This window comes from Xenopus tropicalis, chromosome 7 (genome assembly GCF_000004195.4).
Source record: "Xenopus tropicalis strain Nigerian chromosome 7, UCB_Xtro_10.0, whole genome shotgun sequence".
NCBI classification, from domain to species: domain Eukaryota; kingdom Metazoa; phylum Chordata; class Amphibia; order Anura; family Pipidae; genus Xenopus; species Xenopus tropicalis.
In genome coordinates this window covers 6717366-6739575 of record NC_030683.2, presented here as the reverse complement: position 1 = coordinate 6739575, position 22210 = coordinate 6717366, and the positions used below count along the sequence as shown (strand labels likewise).

The 22210-nt window shown below is 44.5% G+C and overlaps 1 protein-coding gene across 10 annotated transcripts in view; it reads left to right on the top strand.

Moving 5' to 3' along the window:
* Nucleotides 1-22210, top strand: part of a2ml1 (alpha-2-macroglobulin-like 1) — a 214001-nt gene that overhangs the window by 38123 nt on the left and 153668 nt on the right. For 8 of the 10 annotated variants that reach the window (XM_031904782.1, XM_031904781.1, XM_031904778.1 and 5 more), the window contains exons 10-29: nucleotides 1989-2098; nucleotides 2197-2358; nucleotides 3348-3587; nucleotides 3935-4001; nucleotides 4218-4372; nucleotides 4464-4613; nucleotides 5208-5384; nucleotides 6095-6215; nucleotides 7514-7631; nucleotides 8997-9222; nucleotides 10234-10360; nucleotides 12067-12188; nucleotides 12489-12549; nucleotides 13439-13522; nucleotides 14430-14606; nucleotides 15404-15485; nucleotides 15906-16062; nucleotides 16185-16259; nucleotides 17129-17291; nucleotides 18053-18261. In XM_031904782.1, coding sequence (XP_031760642.1) covers nucleotides 1989-2098; nucleotides 2197-2358; nucleotides 3348-3587; nucleotides 3935-4001; nucleotides 4218-4372; nucleotides 4464-4613; nucleotides 5208-5384; nucleotides 6095-6215; nucleotides 7514-7631; nucleotides 8997-9222; nucleotides 10234-10360; nucleotides 12067-12188; nucleotides 12489-12549; nucleotides 13439-13522; nucleotides 14430-14606; nucleotides 15404-15485; nucleotides 15906-16062; nucleotides 16185-16259; nucleotides 17129-17291; nucleotides 18053-18261 — 2783 coding nt within the window. 10 annotated transcript variants of the gene reach the window in all.

Genomic DNA, 22210 nt, shown 5'->3' with positions numbered 1-22210 from the left:
TCGTACTGAGCTCCACTCGTACTGAGCTCCACATGTACTGAGCTCCACTTGTACTGAGCTCCACATGTACTGAGCTCCACATGTACTGAGCTCCACATGTACTGAGCTCCACTTGTACTGAGCTCCACTTGTACTGAGCTCCACTGTACTGAGCTCCACTCGTACTGAGCTCCACTCGTACTGAGCTCCACTCGTACTGAGCTCCACTCGTACTGAGCTCCACTGTACTGAGCTCCACTCGTACTGAGCTCCACATGTATGAGCTCCTTGTACTGAGCTCCACTTGTACTGAGCTCACTTGTACTGAGCTCCACTTGTACTGAGCTCCACATGTACTGAGCTCCACTTGTACTGAGCTCCACATGTACTGAGCTCCACTTGTACTGAGCTCCACTCGTACTGAGCTCCACTTGTACTGAGCTCCACTCGTACTGAGCTCCACATGTACTGAGCTCCACTTGTACTGAGCTCCACATGTACTGAGCTCCACTCGTACTGAGCTCCACATGTACTGAGCTCCACATGTACTGAGCTCCACATGTACTGAGCTCCACTCGTACTGAGCTCCACTCGTACTGAGCTCCACTCGTACTGAGCTCCACTCGTACTGAGCTCCACTCGTACTGAGCTCCACTCGTACTGAGCTCCACATGTACTGAGCTCCACTTGTACTGAGCTCCACTTGTACTGAGCTCCACTTGTACTGAGCTCCACATGTACTGAGCTCCACTTGTACTGAGCTCCACTTGTACTGAGCTCCACATGTACTGAGCTCCACTTGTACTGAGCTCCACTTGTACTGAGCTCCACATGTACTGAGCTCCACTTGTACTGAGCTCCACTTGTACTGAGCTCCACATGTACTGAGCTCCACTTGTACTGAGCTCCACTTGTACTGAGCTCCACTTGTACTGAGCTCCACATGTACTGAGCTCCACTTGTACTGAGCTCGACATGTAGGCAGGACGAGCGTGGAAAGCCTCCAATTGAACTTCATTTTTGTTTTTTTGACTGTGATGGCAGCTAAGCAGCTACTACAGAAATAGTGTTTTTATTAACTTCTGGGAAGCAGTTGCAGCTCTGGGGTAAGTGTATCAGGGAGGGATGGTACCTGTATTAGCAATGGGGATATTATCCAATTGGAAGTGACTGGGGCTGTGGGATAGCAGGTATAGTAGGGAGAGATGGTGCCTATAGTAGCAGTGGGGGGATAATAGCCTCTGGGAAGGGACTGGGGCTGTGGGATAGCAGGTATAGTAGGGAGAGATGGTGCCTATAGGAGCAGTGGGGGGATAATAGCCTCTGGGAAGGGACTGGGGCTGTGGGATAGCAGGTATAGTAGGGAGAGATGGTGCCTATAGTAGCAGTGGGGGGATAATAGCCTCTGGGAAGGGACTGGGGCTAGTAGGATAGCAGGTATAGTAGGGAGAGATGGTGGCCTATAGTAGCAGTGGGGGATAATAGCCTCTGCGGAAGGACTGGGGCTGTGGGATAGCAGGTATAGTAGGGAGAGATGGTGCCTATAGTAGCAGTGGGGGAATAATAGCCTCTGGGAAGGGACTGGGGCTGTGGGGATAGCAGGTATAGTAGGGAAGAGATGGTGCCTATAGTAGCAGTGGGGGGATAATAGCCTCTGGGAAGGGACTGGGGCTGTGGGATAGCAGGTATAGTAGGGAGAGATGGTGCCTATAGTAGCAGTGGGGGGGATAATAGCCTCTGGGAAGGGACTGGGGCTGTGGGATAGCAGGTATAGTAGGGAGAGATGGTGCCTATAGTAGCAGTGGGGGGATAATAGCCTCTGGGAAGGGACTGGGGCTGTGGGATAGCAGGTATAGTAGGGAGAGATGGTGCCTATAGTAGCAGTGGGGGGATAATAGCCTCTGGGAAGGGACTGGGGCTGTGGGATAGCAGGTATAGTAGGGAGAGATGGTTTCATTGGATGGAGTTCCAGCTTTACTGTCTTTCTACACATCTGCCTTTTCTCATAGGAGTGGAATATTCTGGAAGCGGTAAAACCATCATTTCGTCTGTAGTCACGAGTTGCAGTTTCCTGGATGCTGACAGTAACTACAAGCCGGGGATCCCATACAGCGGCACAGTAAGACCTTACTAGTTAATACCCCTATTAATAAATCTCCTGCCGCAGCCTATGGTCACTCTTTTTTCATGTTTTTCTCTTGCTTCTCCCCTGTGCAGGTAAAGGTGGTAGATGCCAATGATGACCCCATCCCCAACCAGATAGTCTATCTAACCAGCCATTCTAATGAAGTAAACAAGACATTGGTGTCGGATGAGAATGGACTCGCCTCCTTCCAGCTGGAGAACACGGCAGAGTGGAAGGGACAGCTGAGCCTTAGGGTAGGGGGGCTGCGTTCCTTTAGTCTAAGATTTGCCGACCTGCACCTACTTTCCTGTATAACAACTGCCACATCTGCACCCAACACTTCCCTGGCCCTTGCTGCTCAGTGTACCCCCCAGGCTTGCAGTTCCCAATGCTCTAACCTATCCCTTTAGATTCTCTAACTCAAATTCCAAAAGGAAAACCCACTTACATGTTACACAAAAGGAACGGCCCCTGAAACAGCTTAATGTACAATATACTCACTGAGTGGCACCAACAAGTACATTCATACTCCTTCTGAAGCCCTTTGTGGTGTACCCCAGTTACCAAATGCCACCCCTACTCTGTATAATTCTAGTTGCCCCAGGATAGGCCTTTAGCAAATGTCCCAGCAGGCAAGATAAATATAGTAGATCCATTCTGACAAATGAGTCATTGAATTTACGTTAGCAATATACAGTATGTGCCAATATTTGGCTGGCTTGGTCAAAAGCTAATATTGCCCTTGTTGCTCTCAGTGCCCCCAAACCAGGGAGTTATTTTTGAATTCCTGACTTGGGGGCAAGTTTTGGTTGAATAAAAACAAGATTTCCTACCAAATAAAGCCCCCTGTAAGCTGATAGGGTGCATAGAGGCCCCTAATAGCCAATCACAGCCCTTATTTGGCTCCTCCATGAACTTTTATGGTGCTTGTGTTGCTCCCCAAGTCTTTTTACATTTGACTGTGGCTCGCAAGTAAGAAAGGTTGGGGACCCCTGCTCTAATACATGGACAAGCAGACTTGGCTATATATAAAGACAAACTATTTGCCTCTTTCGTCATCATCTTGAGCATATTCCATCTTGCCTTTTGCCCAGGTTTGTTTTATCAGCCCCGAGTACCCAAACCCAATAAATAACCAGCTGCTTTCTGTAACCGTGACCTTGCGCTTGAGTACCCCTAACCATCAGTAGGCACGAGTTCTTCTCTTTGTAATGCTGATCACTCTGCTTTCTATTTGCTGCAGGCCAGTACAACTACACAGGACGCTGGATTTGATTTCCTTCAGGGCCGTCTCATTACCCCTAATGATGTGAGTGCATCGCTCATGCTGAAACCCTTCCACTCCCCCAGCAAGAGTTTCCTGAAACTGCACTCCCAGCAGGGGGCGCTCCCATGTGAGGGGCAACGAGATGTCCGAGTGGAATATATTATCCCAAACTCTGCCCTGGGGATTGAGGTCAAGCACATGGAGCTGCACTACCTGGTAATGGGCTCTGCTACTCTTTCATCACTCACATTCTGGGGTCTTATATGTGCCCTGGGAACCCTGGGAAGCTCTTATTGGCTAGGTTTTGTATTTCAGGGATGTTACTTTGAGGTTTCTGCAATCAGATGTACCTTTTACAATGGAAATTATACGTTTTTGAACTGTTCTATTTCAGAGGTCTCCATGAAAACTGACCTACATTTGGTTTAAAACTTGATGGGATTGAATGCATAGTGTATTTGCACCAGTCTCATCACAAAGTTACATTCATTTGGGTGACTGACAACACTTTAAAGGGCCAGAGCTGCTAAACTGTATCTAACTCCTTGTTACCTGTTCCCTAGGTTGCTTCTAAAGGGTCAGTAAAGGACTCGGGATCAGTGGAAGTGCCCATTACTAGTGAAGGAGGAGGTGAGACTCTGCCAAATCCCATAACCTTTCCTGAGAAATCTGCCTCCTACTCAGCTCCCCCATATCAGCAACTTACTCCTTTAGCTAATACATTGGCTATAAGATGGCTCCTACCTGCCCTGCTACTCTGCCCCTCAGGGCCTGTTCTGCCCCTCTGCACTCCTTTATTTATAACTTAGTGCCTGAATGTTCCCCTTTCCCCTTGTTACTGTGTAGGATCTTCAGAGCTGAGGGGTGAGGTCTCCATCAAACTCACACTCAGTGCCGACGTCTCTCCGACTCTCCGCGCTCTCGCCTTCATTTCCCTCCCTAATGGGGAATTAGTGGCCGATTCTGCAACATTCAAACTGCAAAGGTGCTTCAAGAACAAAGTAAGTTGTACAGATGTTCCCATGGCCTCCCTGTACCTGTATCTGTAACACCTTAGCTCTCCCCAATCAACATGTCTCTCTGTTTGCCCAGGTATCAGTTGGCTTCTCCCCAGATGAAGTTCTCCCAGGAGCTGATGTTTCCCTACAAGTCCAGGCAGCCGCCGGGTCCCTGTGTGGCCTGAGAGTGGTGGATCAGAGTGTGGTGTTAATGAAACCTGACAAAGAACTGACGGCCGATCAGGTACGAGCCACTGTCATATCCATCTCCTACCGAGCGTTGGTGCAATGCATGATGGGACGCTTCTCACCTCTCTGGCATAATGCAGCCCCATACACACATATTTATAGCCCTTTATGGTCTCGTACCTGTCCCAGACCGTCTGAATGTGCAAACTGTGTAAGGGTCACAGCCTGAGCTATCAACTCCATCTCAGTTGAGTTTTTCTAAATAATAATAAAGTTGTGCAAATAAAAAAAACTCAAATACTCGAGTATTTGAGTTTCAGACTTGAAACAAACTCAAATAAAACTAATTGCCCATAAGGCTTGACTTTGCCTAGGACAACTCCTACTGACTTCTCTAGCAACTCGCAAACTTTTAGAGTTTTGGGGGTTTTTGCATTCACTAAATACCAGCTAAAAAAACCTGATCGATAAAAAAAATGTAAATCGACCGTTGATAAATCACCCCTTAGCATGATTTTTGTTATTTTGCTTAAGAAGACACCTATCCTTCAGCCCATCAGAACCTCTCAGCACCTCCAGCTTGTGGAGCACCAGAAGGTACATCTTCTCTTCCTTTTCTTCTAACCCTCACATGTTCTTCCTATTACAGATTCACAATCTCTTTCCTTTCCCTGATTTCGGAGGGTACGATGCTCGGGTCCAAGATAGTGATGATCATTGTCCATTTTATCCCTGGTTTCATCGACCAATGTGGAAGAGAAGTATTGTTCTACCACCGTGGCATATGCCTCATGAAGATGAGGTTGATGTATACAGCTTATTTAAGGTATCAAATTAAGCACCGGATCTACCTATACTGTTAGAGAATATAGTTTATTCATCCTGTGGTCTTTGTAGGCAGAACTCCTCAGTGACTTCTAATATCCTTATCATTTACAGTAGGGGGTACATTATCCCTTATAATACATGAGTGAAACTCAGAGTTCCCTGTATAACTCAGCCTGCAGCCTTGTGCCTTTATATGGGGGGCACAGAACCCCTCAGTGACTGCTAATATCCTTATCATTTACAGTAGGGGGTACATTATCCCTTATAATACATGAGTGATACTCAGAGTTCCCTGTATAACTCAGCCTGCAGCCTTGTGCCTTTATATGGGCACAGAACCCCTCAGTGACTGCTAATATCCTTATCATTTACAGTAGGGGGTACATTATCCCTTATAATACATGAGTGATACTCAGAGTTCCCTGTATAACTCAGCCTGCAGCCTTGTGCCTTTATATGGGGGGCACAGAACCCCTCAGTGACTGCTAATATCCTTATCATTTACAGTAGGGGGTACATTATCCCTTATAATACATGAGTGATACTCAGAGTTCCCTGTATAACTCAGCCTGCAGCCTTGTGCCTTTATATGGGCACAGAACCCCTCAGTGACTGCTAATATCCTTATCATTTACAGTAGGGGGTACATTATCCCTTATAATACATGAGTGATACTCAGAGTTCCCTATTATTTGCTTTTAATGGCAGGACATGCGCCTTAAGATCGTCACTAGTGCGGAGATTAAGAAGCCTCTGAGGTGCCGGGAACCTGAATTTGCTCTCCAGTACAACGTGCTCGCGCACCCTCGAATTGCTGATGCTGGAGATGGTGAGACCTTGCTCTGAGCATTTTCACATAACAGTTCTTCTCACTTAAATATGGGAATAGCTACAAGATATTTTTAGAGGGGCTACTTAGTAGCAGCCATTTGTCACGGCTACTAAACGCCAGAAAATCCCCTGCCATAGACAATACTGAGAGTTGCCTCTGCTAAACACACATAGGGACAATTATCAGTAAATGATCAGCATTGTCTGCTTCTGTAGCCGTGACAAGTAGCTGCTACTAGTAGCCCTGTGTGTATTCACCCTAAAAGCTAAAAGATTAAAGACTAAAATCTAGTACGGGTATGGGATCCCTTATCTGGAAACCCCTTATCCAGAAAGCTCCTAATTACCCCTTATTGGGGGCAGAACAGCCCTATTGGGTTTATTTAATGGTTAAATGATTCCCTTTTCTCTGTAATAATAAAACAGTACCTGTACTTGATCCCAACTAAGATATAATTACCCCTTATTGGGGGCAGAACAGCCCTATTGGGTTTATTTCATGGTTAAATGATTCCCTTTCTCTGTAATAATAAAACAGTACCTGTACTTGATCCCAACTAAGATATAATTACCCCTTATTGGGGGCAGAACAGCCCTATTGGGTTTATTTCATGGTTAAATGATTCCCTTTTCTCTGTAATAATAAAACAGTACCTGTACTTGATCCCAACTAAGATATAATTACCCCTTATTGGGGGCAGAACAGCCCTATTGGGTTTATTTAATGGTTAAATGATTCCCTTTTCTCTGTAATAATAAAACAGTACCTGTACTTGATCCCAACTAAGATATAATTACCCCTTATTGGGGGCAGAACAGCCCTATTGGGTTTATTTCATGGTTAAATGATTCCCTTTTCTCTGTAATAATAAAACAGTACCTGTAAATGATCCCAACTAAGATATAATTACCCCTTATTGGGGGCAGAACAGCCCTATTGGGTTTATTTAATGGTTAAATGATTCCCTTTTCTCTGTAATAATAAAACAGTACCTGTAAATGATCCCAACTAAGATATAATTACCCCTTATTGGGGGCAGAACAGCCCTATTGGGTTTATTTAATGGTTAAATGATTCCCTTTTCTCTGTAGTAATAAAACAGTACCTGTACTAATTTTTTAGTAGACTTAAGGTATGGAGATCCAAATTACAGAAAGATCCCTTATCCGGAATACCCTTGATCCCGAGCATTCTGGATAATGGGTCCTATACCTGTAGTGGTTTTGCCCGGTACAATGCACAAATTTTTGGTCGAGTAAAACGCAAACAAAAAATATTTTTGATATATTTTACAGGTCTTGTAAGGGCAATGCCGAAAGCAGTGGGAGTGGGAAATGAACTCACTGAACCAGCGGCTGAAATAATCCGGGCGTATTTCCCAGAGACGTGGATCTGGCAGCTAGAGCCTGTGGGGTACGTTTAAACTATAGTGAGCAAATAAAAGCAATGGCTGGGGAAGCTGAAATGCAGTAAGTATTGGAGAGAAGACATGAGGATGAGGCAGCAGGACCAGCTCTACTTCTGTATCTCCCCTTCCCCACCTGCTTTCTCCTGCTGCCCCCTCCATTTTAGTTGCTCCATTAGTTGCTACTTTCCTGTTCTTCCTCTATAGCAGTGATCCCCAACCAGTGGCTCAGGGGCAACATGTTGCACCCCAACCCCAACATGTTGGACCCGCAACCCCTTTGGTGTTGCTCCCAGTCGCCACAAAGTTGGAGCCATTTTTACATTTCTGACTTGGAGGCAAGTTTTGGAAGCCCGGAGACAGTTTTATTCTAGACAAAGCCTTCTGCAGGCCAGCAGTCCACATGGGGCCAGTTGCAGCCCGTATTTGGCATCGCCAAAGAACACTTTTTATGTTTGTGTTGCTCCCCAACACTTGTGGCTCACAAGTACAAAAGGTTGGGAATCCCTGCTCTATAGCTTTCCTCTTGCTTCATTCTGCTCACTTAGGTCCAACACAAGGGTGTCATTTGCATCCTTTAGACACAGCTTCCCAACTGGAGCCCCGCAAGTTGGAGATTGTTATGGCCAACGTTTCCTTAGATGATGTGTATGACTCTCAATAATCCCTTTGCCCAAACTAGTAAAATAGCAGATCATTGGCCCACAGCAGGGAACATCTTTGACGGTACTGTTCACTGTTTTAGGGCAAACATTATCCTGGGCACAACCTGTATCGTGGTTCCGTTGCCCTTTGACATCTCTGTAGCCAATGGAAACTCAGATGCTATTGTGTTATTGTCAATGATCATGGCCCGCAGCAAATGCAGAGACCTCAGTGCAAAATACCTGGACATCATTTTTGCACTTTCAGTTGCTTATCATCAAGTTAAAATGTTTTCTTAGACTCACTTTAATGGTGGAGTCAGAAAATAGATTGGAAATTGTATTGCCAGACTGGTTACCGTGTTTATAGAATTTTCGAAGGGATTCATTGCAAGGACCAGTATTAGCCCTCCAATGGCTTTTATTTTTCTATCTGCCCTAGATCAGTAAAATCAAAGCTGCAGACTGGCTGCTCTGGTTGATAGGGCCACAGCAAGCAAAAGTGTATAACTATATAAACCACCATAACGGATAGATGTCCTTAAACCCACCCGTATTAGTTCAGCTCAAAAATGAGGACCACTCAATTTTCAATTTCTAAAAGTTTCTTACATTTCAAAATTCACCATCATTTCTGTAAGAGACGCTGAAACAAAGTTCTCATTGTGATTCTTCAGTTGCAATAATTGATTTTTCTTAACTAAAACCCTTGTTGTGCCCATCCCTCAGTGAGTCGGGTAGAGCCGAGGTCCATGGCTCAGCCCCAGACACCATCACCGAGTGGAATGCAGGAGCTTTCTGTATGGGACCCAGTGGGTTTGGCATCTCCCCACCAACCTCCCTTCGAGCCTTCCAGCCCTTCTTTGTGGAGCTCACTCTGCCGTACTCTGTGGTGCGAGGGGAGTCATTCACTCTCAAGGCCTCTGTGTTTAACTACCTCAAGCAGTGTATAAAGGTGACTAATGGATGTTTTATTATCTAATAACAAACATCTAGACCAGCGGTTCTCAACCTGTGGGTCGGGACCCCTTTGGGGGTCGAACAACCCTTTCACAGGGGTGGCCTAAGACCATCGGAGAACACATATTTCCGATAGTCTAAGGAATAATTTTATGGTTGGGGGTCACGACATGAGGAACTGTATTAAAGGGTCACGGCATTAGGAAGGTTGAGAACCACTGATATAGACTGTATCAGTTTCTCAACACATTTCCTACAAGTAGCCCAAAACAAGTTTTAGAACTTAATGGAGAAGGAAAGTCATTTTGGCATTTTACTGCCAATAGATTCTCCACATTAGTGTCTCCTAGAACACTATATTTATTCAGCAGAAAGCTTTACTATACCTGAGTAACCAGCCCTAGAAGCTCCCTCTGATATCAGCTGCCTTTTTGGCTTGGTCTTGGGAGCTTCCTGCTGCAGTTATAGCCATTGGAAGCTCAGATCACACATTCCTAAGGGAGGGGGGGATGAGTTCTTATGCATTCTTATGGAAGGGGGAAGCAGGAGAGGGGTGGGGAAGATGGAGAGAGAAGAGAACTGAGCAGACTCAAGCCACAAACCCAAAGGAGCCCTAAAAGAGAGGAAGTCTGATACTGAAGAACATGTTCACAAAAAAGGAGTCAAGAAATTCGGTGTTTCTTTTGATAGAGGAGTTTCTGTGAGTGCTTTTGGCTGTATTTACATAGACTTTTCTGATAAAGCTTACCTAAGGTTTTACCTTTCCTTCTCCTTTAAAGGGGTTGTTCACCTTTAGGTAAACTTTTAATATCTTATAGAATGCCCAATGTTAAGCAACGTGTTAGTTGGACCCCTGGGGGCACATTTACTGATAACCATAAAATTAGGAAATGGAAAATATTACACAAACACATTTGTACTGTACATAAAGTGGATAAAGGTCTCTTCTGCTGAACAGACATTATTTGCCTGGAAATATTAGCTGATCTCTTTCTTTCAATAACAGGTTCAGACTACACTCCAGCCGTCACTTGAGTTAGAGCAGGAACCATGTGCTGACTGTCAGTATAGCAGCTGTATCTGTGCAGACGAAAGCAAGACCTTCTACTGGAACCTTAAAGCCTCCAACCTGGGTGAGATATGGCTCAGGGGCTCTCACACACACATATATAGAACCTTAAAGCCTCCAACCTGGGTGAGATATGGCCCAGGAGCTCTCACACACACATATATAGAACCTTAAAGGCTCCAACCTGCTTGAGATATGGCTCAGGGGCTCTCACACACACACATATATAGAACCTTAAAGCCTCCAACCTGGGTGAGATATGGCTCAGGGGCTCTCACACACATATATACAACCTTAAAGCCTCCAACCTGGGTAAGATATGGCCCAGGAGCTCACACACATATATAGAACCTTAAAGCCTCCAACCTGGGTGAGATACAGCTCAGGGGCTCTCACACACATATATAGAGCCTTAAAACCTCCAACCTGGGTGAGATATGGCCCAGGAGCTCACACACATATATAGAACCTTAAAGCCTCCAACCTGGGTGAGATATGGCCCAGGAGCTCACACACATATATAGAACCTTAAAGCCTCCAACCTGGGTGAGATATGGCCCAGGAGCTCACATACATATATAGAACCTTAAAGCCTCCAACCTGGGTGAGATACGGCTCAGGAGCTCACATACATATATAGAACCTTAAAGCCTCCAACCTAGGTGAGATATGGCTCAGGGGCTCTCACACACACATACATATATAGAACCTTAAAGCCTCCAACCTGGGTGAGATATGGCCCAGGAGCTCACACACACACACATATATAGAACCTTAAAGCCTCCAACCTGGGTGAGATATGGCTCAGGAGCTCTCACACACACATATATATAGAACCTTAAAGCCTCCAACCTGGGTGAGATATGGCTCAGGGGCTCACACACATATATAGAACCTTAAATCCTCCAACCTGGGTGAGATATGGCTCAGGAGCTCTCACACACACATATATATAGAACCTTAAAGCCTCCAACCTGGGTGAGATATGGCTCAGGGGCTCTCACACATATATATAGAACCTTAAAGCCTCCAACCTGGGTGAGATATGGCTCAGGGGCTCTCACACACACATATATAGAACCTTAAAGTCTCCAACCTGGGTGAGATATGGCTCAGGAGCTCTCACACACATATATAGAACCTTAAAGCCTCCAACCTGGGTGAGATATGGCTCAGGGGCTCACACACACACACATATATAGAACCTTAAAGCCTCCAACCTGGGTGAGATATGGCTCAGGAGCTCTCACACACATATATAGAACCTTAAAGCCTCCAACCTGCTTGAGATATGGCTCAGGAGCTTTCACACACATATATAGAACCTTAAAGCCTCCAACCTGCTTGAGATATGGCTCAGGGGCTCTCACAAGCAACAGGTTTCTCTGTGTTGTTGGAAGGGGTCACATTTTAGAAAGAAAGAGTAAAACTTTAGAACTTTCAATCACAGTCACATCAGGCTGGCACAAGCTGGGCCCATTCATAAATGGTTATGGAACTTTTTCAAGAACTGGTTAAGCAGCACTAATCCACTGTGGTCCAGTTTGTGCCAAGAACTGAACCTTGTATTTTGCTAAAGCTGAAGTACTGGGCACCTAGACCCACGGTGCCACCTGGAGGATCTACCTATACCATTCAGTTAGTGAGTGGTTTTCCATGTTCAAAAATATATGTGAAATTTTGAACTTTGCCAAATTATTTTACTCATCGCAGCTCTTTTCTGTTTCATGTCATCTCCAATCCATTCATGTTTTCCCTCCCACCCCCCAGGAGAGGTGAACATCACGGTGAGGACGGAGGCTCTGAACACTCAGGACATGTGCAATAATGAGATTCCTATTGTTCCCAAGCAGGGTCACTCCGACACTGTGATTAAGCCACTGCTGGTGCAGGTACGGCTCAGGGGAACCCTCATCACCGAAATGGGGTTCTGCTCTGGCTTCTTGGTAGTCAATAGGACAAATTGTACAAAAATATATTTTAATTAGCCTTAGTGCACTCCCACAATCTCCTTGTAAATTTTTATTATAGAAGAACATTTAAATCTCTATGTAATTGTAAAAACCCATAGCCACCCTTTAGGGGCGCTATCACTGTAGCCACACTCCTTTACCCGAAAAGATTTATTAGATACTGAAATGTGGTCAATTTATACATTGCCAACACGTTTGCCTTCACCTGATTTCTTTCAGCCGGGGGGAGTCCTAATAGAGAAATCTCACAGCTCCCTGATCTGCAGCCCAGAGGGAGAAGGTAAGAGGTGTATGGGGAAAGGTGGGTCAGAAATATCTTAGCTTTGTGCTGTATTATTAGTATTAACATTTTAACTAAATGTACTAAAGGCTTTCATACATGTCCAGCCCAGGCAGTTGGTCTGATTTCAGACTGCCCAATTGTCTAGTTAAACAGGCCAACTTTTTGTCACGTGGCTAAGCCTCTGGCAGATGGAGAAGTGAGAGGAACCACTTTAGTTTTTCACTTGTGTTCACATTTCATCCAGGATCTCATCCATGCAGATGGTCAAATCTCATGAACATTTGGCTTTCTCCTGTTTCAAAGGGCAAGTCAAATGCAACAGTCCCTTTGCTTCATCCAGGTTCAAGAGAATAATGTTTCTTAGGTGAATGTTCTGACTTCAAATTGGGCCATATGCATAAAGATCAGCTTGTCTGGCCAACTTTCCTGATCTGGCCGTCAAGGTGTTGAGCTGAAACAGACATATCCTTAGGCCATACAATAGGATCTATAAGTGATTTACACAGGAGGATGAAGATCCATCAGACCTAGACTGCAGCCACTGCCTAGCACAGATCTTGGCACAGATTAGCCACCCTGCTTAATCAATATTTGAATGAGCCTCAATCAAAGACACCAAGAGCGGCCAAGATGGCAGCCAAAGTCTGCCTGTAAATAGCCAACCCTTATAAGTAAATCAGCTTATGTTTGGTCTTATGGGACCATCATCCTCAAGCACTCAACACAAAGTCATCACTTCAGGACAACGGATGATATCAGTACATGTGGTTCTGTACAGCACATCTACTGTCCTAACACATGACTTTGCCTTGAGTGCTGGGCAATCACCAGAATAGTTCATAGATCTGAAAATACTTCACTGATGTTCTGTTTTCTTCTGTTCTAGACCATTCAAAGACAGAGGACATATCCCTGAATGTTCCAGAGAACATCCTGGAGGGTTCTGAGAGAGCGTATGTAACAGCACTGGGTGAGGAGAACCTCAAAGCACCGGCAATCTTTTTAAGAAACCTGACACTTTTGTTTCAATACTTCCTTATCTTTCCATTCCAGAGTCAGATGCTCCACTTTGAGATAATAGCCAGATTGCACACCAAATAAAAAAAGCCATCCTTGGCACCACTAGGCCACTCCGAAGGCCTAGCAGGCAGTAGTAACAATGTGGTGTCGGTGCGCTCTGGGTAACTAGCAAATGGCAATAAAAAGAAAAACAGACCCAGATACCAATGAACTTAGATGGAGATATAAAAATATAAATCTGCCCAATCAGGGCTTTATTGCCACTGGTGGATAAGCAATTACATAGACTACCCTCCACACACACAACAATAATTATAAAAATACACTAAGCATAAAAGCAATCATTTGGGGTATAGCTTACGTTATCAACCATCATGTTCAAACGGGGTCACAACTAGAATTAAGCATTATGTGGCTGACTCAATAGGCCATCACTACTGTTGACTGAGGAGTGACTTGTGCATTAGTGAACTCAAAGTGCTAAGACCAAATACAATTGTTTCCGTCTCAAGAGTAATCTAATTCCCTGGGATAACAAAATATGGGAGAAGGCAGGAACCAAGGGGCTGTTGTCTCAAAAGTTACCCTGCGTAATGCTTTGAAAGAGGCTACTATATCCTATAAACCCACAAAAAGAACGTATATACAGTAAATGTCTGAAATTTCTAATATATAACTGTCTGACACAGGCAATAACTACACTATCCAGGTCCAGTACTGTTCTGTACTTTACTGTGATATTCTGTACTATACTGTCCTTGTCATTTTAATAGGGTTTTAGATATTCTTGCAAGTGCAGAATAGCACTACAAGCTTAGTTTTTACTTCTCTGCTCCATTCTATATTATTTCCTACAGGAGACCTGATGGGAACAGCCATGCAGAACCTGGACCGGCTCCTGGCCATGCCATATGGATGTGGGGAGCAGAACATGGTTCTCTTTGCCCCCAATATCTTCATTCTTCAGTATCTGGAAAACACTCACCAACTGAGCCCTGAGATCCAGACCAAAGCCAAAGGATTCCTTGAAAGCGGTGAGGGATCCTGGATCTCTTGTTTGTTTCTGTTCCAGATGTGGCAGTGACAAGTAGCCATTAGTACAGCAATATGACTTTGATAAGAGTCTGGAGGAGATTGCTCCTCCCCTGCACCGGAAAGGTTTCCATACCATGAGGCCAATCAGATTATGGAATTCCCTACCAAGAAAGGTGGCAATAGGGGATTCACTAGTTAGGTTTAAAGGGATGGATATCTAGCAAATAGGGGTGCCAAGGTGCCTCCTCTGGCCGGGTCCCCCGCAGGGGCCGCCGCGCACCCCTAACCCCCCCCCTGGGGCCCCTGTCCGACAACCTCTCCTGAACGCGCGTATGTGAAACGCGTCAGGGGAGGACATTGGAGGCCAGAGAACAGCAGTAGGGTCGGGTCTGGGCTGCTGGGGCCTACCAGGTATTTTCCAGGTGTCCCGGCAGCCCAGTCCAACCCTAGGTGTTGTAAAGGAAACATTACTCGGATTCGGTACAGTATTGAGCCGAATCTTTCACAAAGAGTTCGGCGTTCGGCCAGATCCTAAAAAAGTGGATTTGGTGCATCCCTAGATTCTTCCCCATGATATAACTCTCTGTCCCATTCCTGCCAATAAAATTACCAAAAAACTTTTGCCCAATAAACTGTGCCGGTTAGTGAATAGTACCCAACCCAGCACACAGGTAATGAGTGTACACGTAATCGCCCTTCCGTTGTGTAGAAGTGTAAGAGCACCTATGGGTGCAGTCTGATGATCCAAGACATACAATAGGTTTGTATAACCTGTTTAATGTGGTTTTTTGCTCAGGGTACCAAAGACAACTGACTTACAAACGTAACGATGGGTCCTACAGCGCATTTGGGTCAAGGGACCCCGAGGGAAACACATGGTGAGTAAGTAGATTTATTGGTGAGGGATCGTATTTATTTATGAGGGATCACATGGTATTTATAGCGATATACACTATATGGTAAATGATGTTGATCCACAGATTGAGATGGGGGGGTAGTTCTATTGTAATTTAAATTTCAAAGGAAACAGTGAAATGTAGACTGGTATACTGGAAGTTTACCCATTAATATAGTTCTATCAGATTGGGCTAACATTGAGATCTTGGTCTATGAGATCCCTGGTCTATGTAAATCTCTTTGATGGGGTGTCTATGGCTTATGCCTTTACGAGAGAGAGAGAGAGCACACAAGTTGGAGACGTTACTACTGTAGATAGAATGGAGATTGTGCTCTCTCTCGGTCAAGTAAAGGCACAATCCTGGCTGCTTTTCCACTCTCTCTGTCTACTCCCTACGTAGGCTGACTGCATTTGTAGTGAAGTCCTTCAGCAAGGCTCGTCCCTACATCTTCATCGACGGAGACCACCTAAACCATTCTTTCTCATGGCTAAAAGATAAACGCCAAAGGAGCGGCTGCTTCCGTAGTGTGGGGAAACTCTTCAATAATGCAATGAAGGTAGGTCATTTACAATGTCACATCATATTATAAAATTGACTCCTGTGTTAGTTCCTACTCATGAAATCACTCTACATGGGAAGAAGAACATAGATAATCAGTATGAACTTTTTGTCCGATAGGGGGGAGTGGATGATGAAATATCTCTTTCTGCTTATGTCACCATTGCTCTAATGGAAGCCGGTCTGTCCAAAGAGGTGAGCAAAATTCTGTTGCTTAAATATTAATAAGGATTAGTAGAAGAGTAAACATATACATTTATAACAGAGAATAGAAATGAGCTGTATATAAGTTGGGCTAGGTACACTTGTGTGTATGCCTCCCCATTGGTGACCAGTAATGATATAATAAGGGGGAGACATTCAGTCTACAAATAGAAAGATGTGCAGAGAAATTAAGGAACACATAAAAGAAGGTGCAACCACAAATTACATTCACAGATATTGGAATAATCTATATTGAATAGTTGCTTAGAATTAAGTTTGCTTTCATCATGTGAAGACTATTGTTTTGGCAAAGGCCAGCAAGCACGCCATCATTTTTCATAATCCTTTGGCCACTGGAGGCACTTTCCCCCAATAGGCTGATTCTTGGGATTGCTCACTGGGGTTGTTCTAGGGCACTGGTCCCCAACCTGTGGCTGAGGGACAACATGTTGCTCCCCAACCCCTTGGGTGTTGCTCCCAGTGGCCTCAAAGTGGGTGCTTATTTTTGAATTCCTGGCTTGGAGGCAAGTTTTGGTTCCATAAAATACAGGTGTAATGCCAAATAGAGCCTCCTGTAGGCTGCCAGTCCTGATAGGGGCTACCAAATAGCCAATCACAGCCCTTATTTGGCACCCCCAGGTACATTTTTCATGCTTGTGCTGTTTTTACATTTGAACATGACTTTGGTTGGGGACCCTTGTTCTAGGGGTTTCCAGTTGGATCTAACATTTCACTATCAGCTTTGCATTACAATGGATGTCCACCCCAAAACTGGTGGAGTAATTAATGTCCGTTAGGTTCTAATTCCTTCCTTTCTCACTGATCTTCACCAATGTAGCTGACCCTGTTTCTTCCTGTAGGACCCAATGGTTAGTGATGCTTTATCCTGCCTGAGGAAGGCTGCCAGAAAAGTGAGCAGTGCCTACACCCAGGCTCTGCTGGCCTACACTTTCACTCTGAGTGATGATACTAAACACAGGGAGAAGCTGCTGGCTAAACTGGAGGAGAAAGCTGTGAGGAAAGGTATGGAATGTGATTCATGTTCATATGTTCTCTTATGGCATCCTACAAAGTCCTTTATGTACCACTAATAAATGAAGGTTACTGGCTGGGTACCTATACCACATTGCTAGCAGGAACATAGGATCATTCTTCTGCAAATTATCCAACAAGGTCTACACCAGACCAATGAGCACCCATCACCAGTGATCCCATGGTGGACCACTCGGATGTCACTAAGGAACCCCCTACCCCCCACCTCTGATACCAGATTTGATAGGAAATTATTTGGCTAGGAGGAGGGTAATTTTTATTTATAAGTTTTATTTAGCATAGAGGCATCTGAGTGCTGCCCCCCTAAAGCTGCCCCCCAGGCACAGGCCCTCGAGTGCCTATATGATAACACCCCAAATGGCTTACTGTGTCACTCCATTCCAGAAGATCACTTTTACACCTTAGTCATTAAAATGAATACTAAAGCATACTAGGGCTCATTTATCAACCCTGGGCAAATTTGCTCATGGGCAGTTACTCATAGCAATCAATCAGTGATTGGCTTTTTTTTAAGCCAACTGTATGTAGAGCAATGAATGCTACAATTTGATTGATTGCCATAGGTTAATGTCCATGGGGAAATTTGCCCTGTGTTGATAAATGATCCTCACTGTGTCATCCTATTCAGCAGTGCACTGTATGGGTCTTGTAATGTCAAAGCAAAGTTTCCCCCTCTGTATGTGGTGACCCTTGGATCCAGATCAACAACCATTATCCTTTTTTATCCTTAGATGGACAACTCCACTGGGAGAGGAAACCTGCCTCTAAGGCCTCTGACCTCCCATACTGGTACCGCGCTCCCTCAGCCGAGGTGGAGTTAACCTCCTATGCGCTGCTGGCCCTTCTCTCTGGCCCCAACAAGGACCTGGGCAAAGCTTCTGAGATAGTCAACTGGCTGAGCAAGCAGCAAAATCCTTATGGGGGGTTCTCTTCTACTCAGGTAACTGGAAGGAGATGTGAGATACTGAAGGTGGCAGTAATGTAGAGTAAGGTACTGCAGGGTAGATTGGCTGAATGGGAGGTACTATGGATGACACCTTAGCGAGTGTGAGATACTATAGGTGACAATAATGGCTGCAGGGTACAGCAGGTGACGCTAAGGGAAACTGAGGTTTATACATGAGGGAGTATGGGATCCTACAGGTGACATGAATGGGGCACAAGGTACTGCAGGTGATACTGAGTGTGAGCTACTGAGGGACAATGATGTACTGAAAACGCGCTGGGCCCCTCTGCAAGAAAGTCTTTAGAAGGGCCCAGCACACACAGGGAGCCGCCGCCCCCTCCCCACCGTGCCCTCTACAAATATTAAGCAGTGTAACTTCAGCAGCATAACTTCAGCAAGGGGAGCAGCTATAAAGGAAGTCTGCTCAGTTTGCTTCTCCCCCCCCCCTTTTCCTGTTCCCCCTCCCATCAGAATTCACCCCTCCCCAACTACGTGTAATCTGAGCTACCAGCAGCCAGAGCTGCAGCACAGAAGCTACCGAGACCAAGCTAAATGGCAGCTGATATCTTAAACAAACAGAGGGAGTTTCTAGGGCTGTTTGCTCAGATATGGTAAAGTTTTCTGCAGAATATAGCATTCTAGCTTGCAATATTGTGGCTAATCTATTGGCAGTAAAATAGCAAAATGCCTTTTCTTCTTCTTTATATCGGCCCTCTCTGTTATAACCTTTGGCTTCATCTCACAGGACACAGTTGTAGCTCTACAGGCTCTTGCTAAGTATGCCGAGGCCACATTCTCTGACAAGGGAGATGTCACAGTCACAGTCACTTCCAAGACTGGGTTCCATCAACAGTTCCATGTGGATCAGACTAACCGGCTCCTGCTACAGAAAGCCTCACTGCCAGATATCCCTGGGGAGTACTCTCTGTCAGCCACTGGGAGCAGCTGTGTGTATGTACAGGTGAGAGGACACTCACTCTCTTACTATTCCTCAATCTGATAGATTCCCAGTCTGATTCAGTCCCTTGTTCTCGTCCCACAGACTGTCCTGAGATACAACATTCCCCCACCTAGAAGTGACGCCACCTTCTCAGTACGAGTGGAGACCCAACCAAAGCAATGTCCCCAGGAGCCAATGAAACAGATGCACATAGACATTTACATTCAGTGAGTGTTCTCTTGTAGACTCCTCAAATTCCTATAGAATAAAGTCTGCACAAACTGTATATTCCCCTAAGGTCCCTTCACTTGGGCAGAATGAGTCCCACAGTCACTGACTCTTCTGTGCTTCTCTTCCTGCAGATACACAGGGTCTCGGGAGAAATCCAACATGGCTCTGGTTGAGGTCAAGATGCTCTCAGGCTTTATCCCCGTGAAGAGCACAATAAAGCAGGTCAGTTACTATTCTGTAAAAGAGGGATATTTAATCCACTTCTGTGAAAGAATTCCACAACATTGGTTTCTTCAGAACGAGGATTGAAATGAGTTTATTATGCTTATAATTATGTTTGGGGTGGGGTTGATGCTTCCATTTAGGTTAGAACCGGAGACTGGAGATTCATTAAATGAGTCAACAATGGGGTCTGGGAGTGCCAGCTATTAAGGAAGCTGTAGAGGATTTTGTGTATCATTACAATATTTGAAACAGATCCTCCTTCTTCCTTCAGTAACATCTCAGCAACCTCCTTAGATACTGTTGTTCTAGACCCCAGGCTTCTGCAGAACATCAGTCTGTATGGATTAGAGCCAGACATCTATTGGGAATCCTTTGTGTGTTTTGGACTTTGATCTCAGCTTTGGTTTCCCTTTCACAGCTAGTGAGCAGCAATACGATAAAGCGGAGTGAGATCCAAACTGATATGGTGACTTTGTACCTGAATGAGGTGGGTCACTTCAGTCTCTGAGTTCCCAGTATTCCGTATGTGATGTAAAGAAGGCAGAACTGGGCTCTGATGGTTTTCTCTCCCCCTCCCTTCCCTACTAGTTAGGACATGATCCAGTTCACTTCTCGATTATGGTGGAACAAGACATTGAGGTGAAGAACCTAAAGCCGGCCACGGTGAAGGTCTATGATTATTATGAGACAGGTAAGGGGCTTCTCTTTATCAGCAGGAACGTGATGCAACTGTCTTTATTTAAGCTTAACTGCTATATATTAATTTCTCACTATGTTACCCATTGGACATGACACACTAAGGTACTGGGGGCTAAACTAATCCCTGCTCTGTTCTTATTCTGCTTCCAGCGGAACATGCAGTTACCGAGTACAACTCCCCCTGCAGCTCGGGTAAGAACATGGTACAGGTCTCATTCACAGATCCCCCAGCGCCCCCCTTGGATATTCCATGATATTGCACATCTGGGACAGATTTTATTTGCTGAGAAATGTATCATTCTACCCAAATCCTTACTGGCAGGCACAGGATGAAGGATGATGGTTTCCATTGCCTTTGACTTTCTTTCACTAAAGCCGATGCTTCGATTTCTTATTTAGTTATAATACATATATATATATATATATATATATAGGTTTATACAGTATATGACTTCAGTGTTGTAACTAGAAGTAGGAAAATACCTGTTGGTATTTTCACTGGGCCGTCTATGTTCCATAACCCACACCAGCCATTAGATCTGCTGCCTCTGTCAGACTATTATATATAACTTTTCCATGTACAGATGAAGCCAAGTTCCTTTACCAAGTTGTCAAGTTTTACTGGTAATCAAGATAACAAAGGGAGAAAAAAATTCCAAACATTTGCCACCATGTGGCACATTGTCTATGATATTTTCTATTATGTTTCGCTGGCAAGTCTTGGCACTATAGCACCATCTAGAGGTAGGATTTATCACTCAAAAAATGGTGTCTGGACGTGGTACTGAAAGCAAGTCTTTGATACTCATTGGTTGCTATGGGTTCCTAGCCTAAAACACACTTTGCTTATGTCGCTCCATAAGGTTTGTTAGGTCCTTTTTACATTCATCTGCATCTTGTTTTCTAGATAAAGAAGCAGAAAACACAAGATGAGATCTAGATGAGCCTACCAGTATTAGAGAGTACAGACTTCTGCAGCTGAACCCAAGCCAATGCAGAGATAGCTCACAATAAAATACAAGTTGGCACGTTCTTCTTTGTTTCTTATGTTTATTTTTATATTATATATATCAGCTTCTATGACAGACGAAGCACATCTTCTGCTTGATGATTTCCTACAACCCCTAAGCTTAACTTCTCAATAGCAGCCCAGAGCCCACTGAGCATGTGCAGTGCCATGGACACTCCTAACAATTTATTACTTCAATTTATTATGTGCATCATATTATTTTTGCCAAACAGGAACTGCTCCAGCAGCCATTTTAGAAGCATTGGAATTCATCCTTGGTAAACAATAATGTGTTTAAGTTTCACTTGAAAGTGAGTGAAATAGAAAACAACGATGGGATTAACTTCCCCTTGAAAAGGTGTGAAATAGAAAACAATGGGGGATTAACTTCCCCTTGAAGCAGAGTGAAACAAGAAAACAATGAGGGGCTTAACTTCCCCTTGAAGCTGAGTGAAACAAGAAAACAATGAGGGGCTTAACTTCCCCTTGAAGCGGAGTGAAACAAGAAAACAATGAGGGGATTAAGTTCTCCTTGAAAGCTCAAAGACAGGCTGTCACTGACTATTCTAAGCCTCCATAGAACTCAATGGTACTCTGCAAAAACGTTAACTAAACACTAATGAAACACAAATTATGGGAATTTTTTGGGGAACAATAACGAAAAAATTGAGTTCTGGTGAAAACTCATTCGTATATCTTGAAATTATCTAGAACTAAGAAAAAAATCCGACTTTATCTCAAAATTGCTTATTAAGTACACCCCTAAAAAATGTAGAATGAAGTCACTGAGACAATAGGACAACCAAGAGGTCAGCGATAAATGATCCCCATCAAAGTTG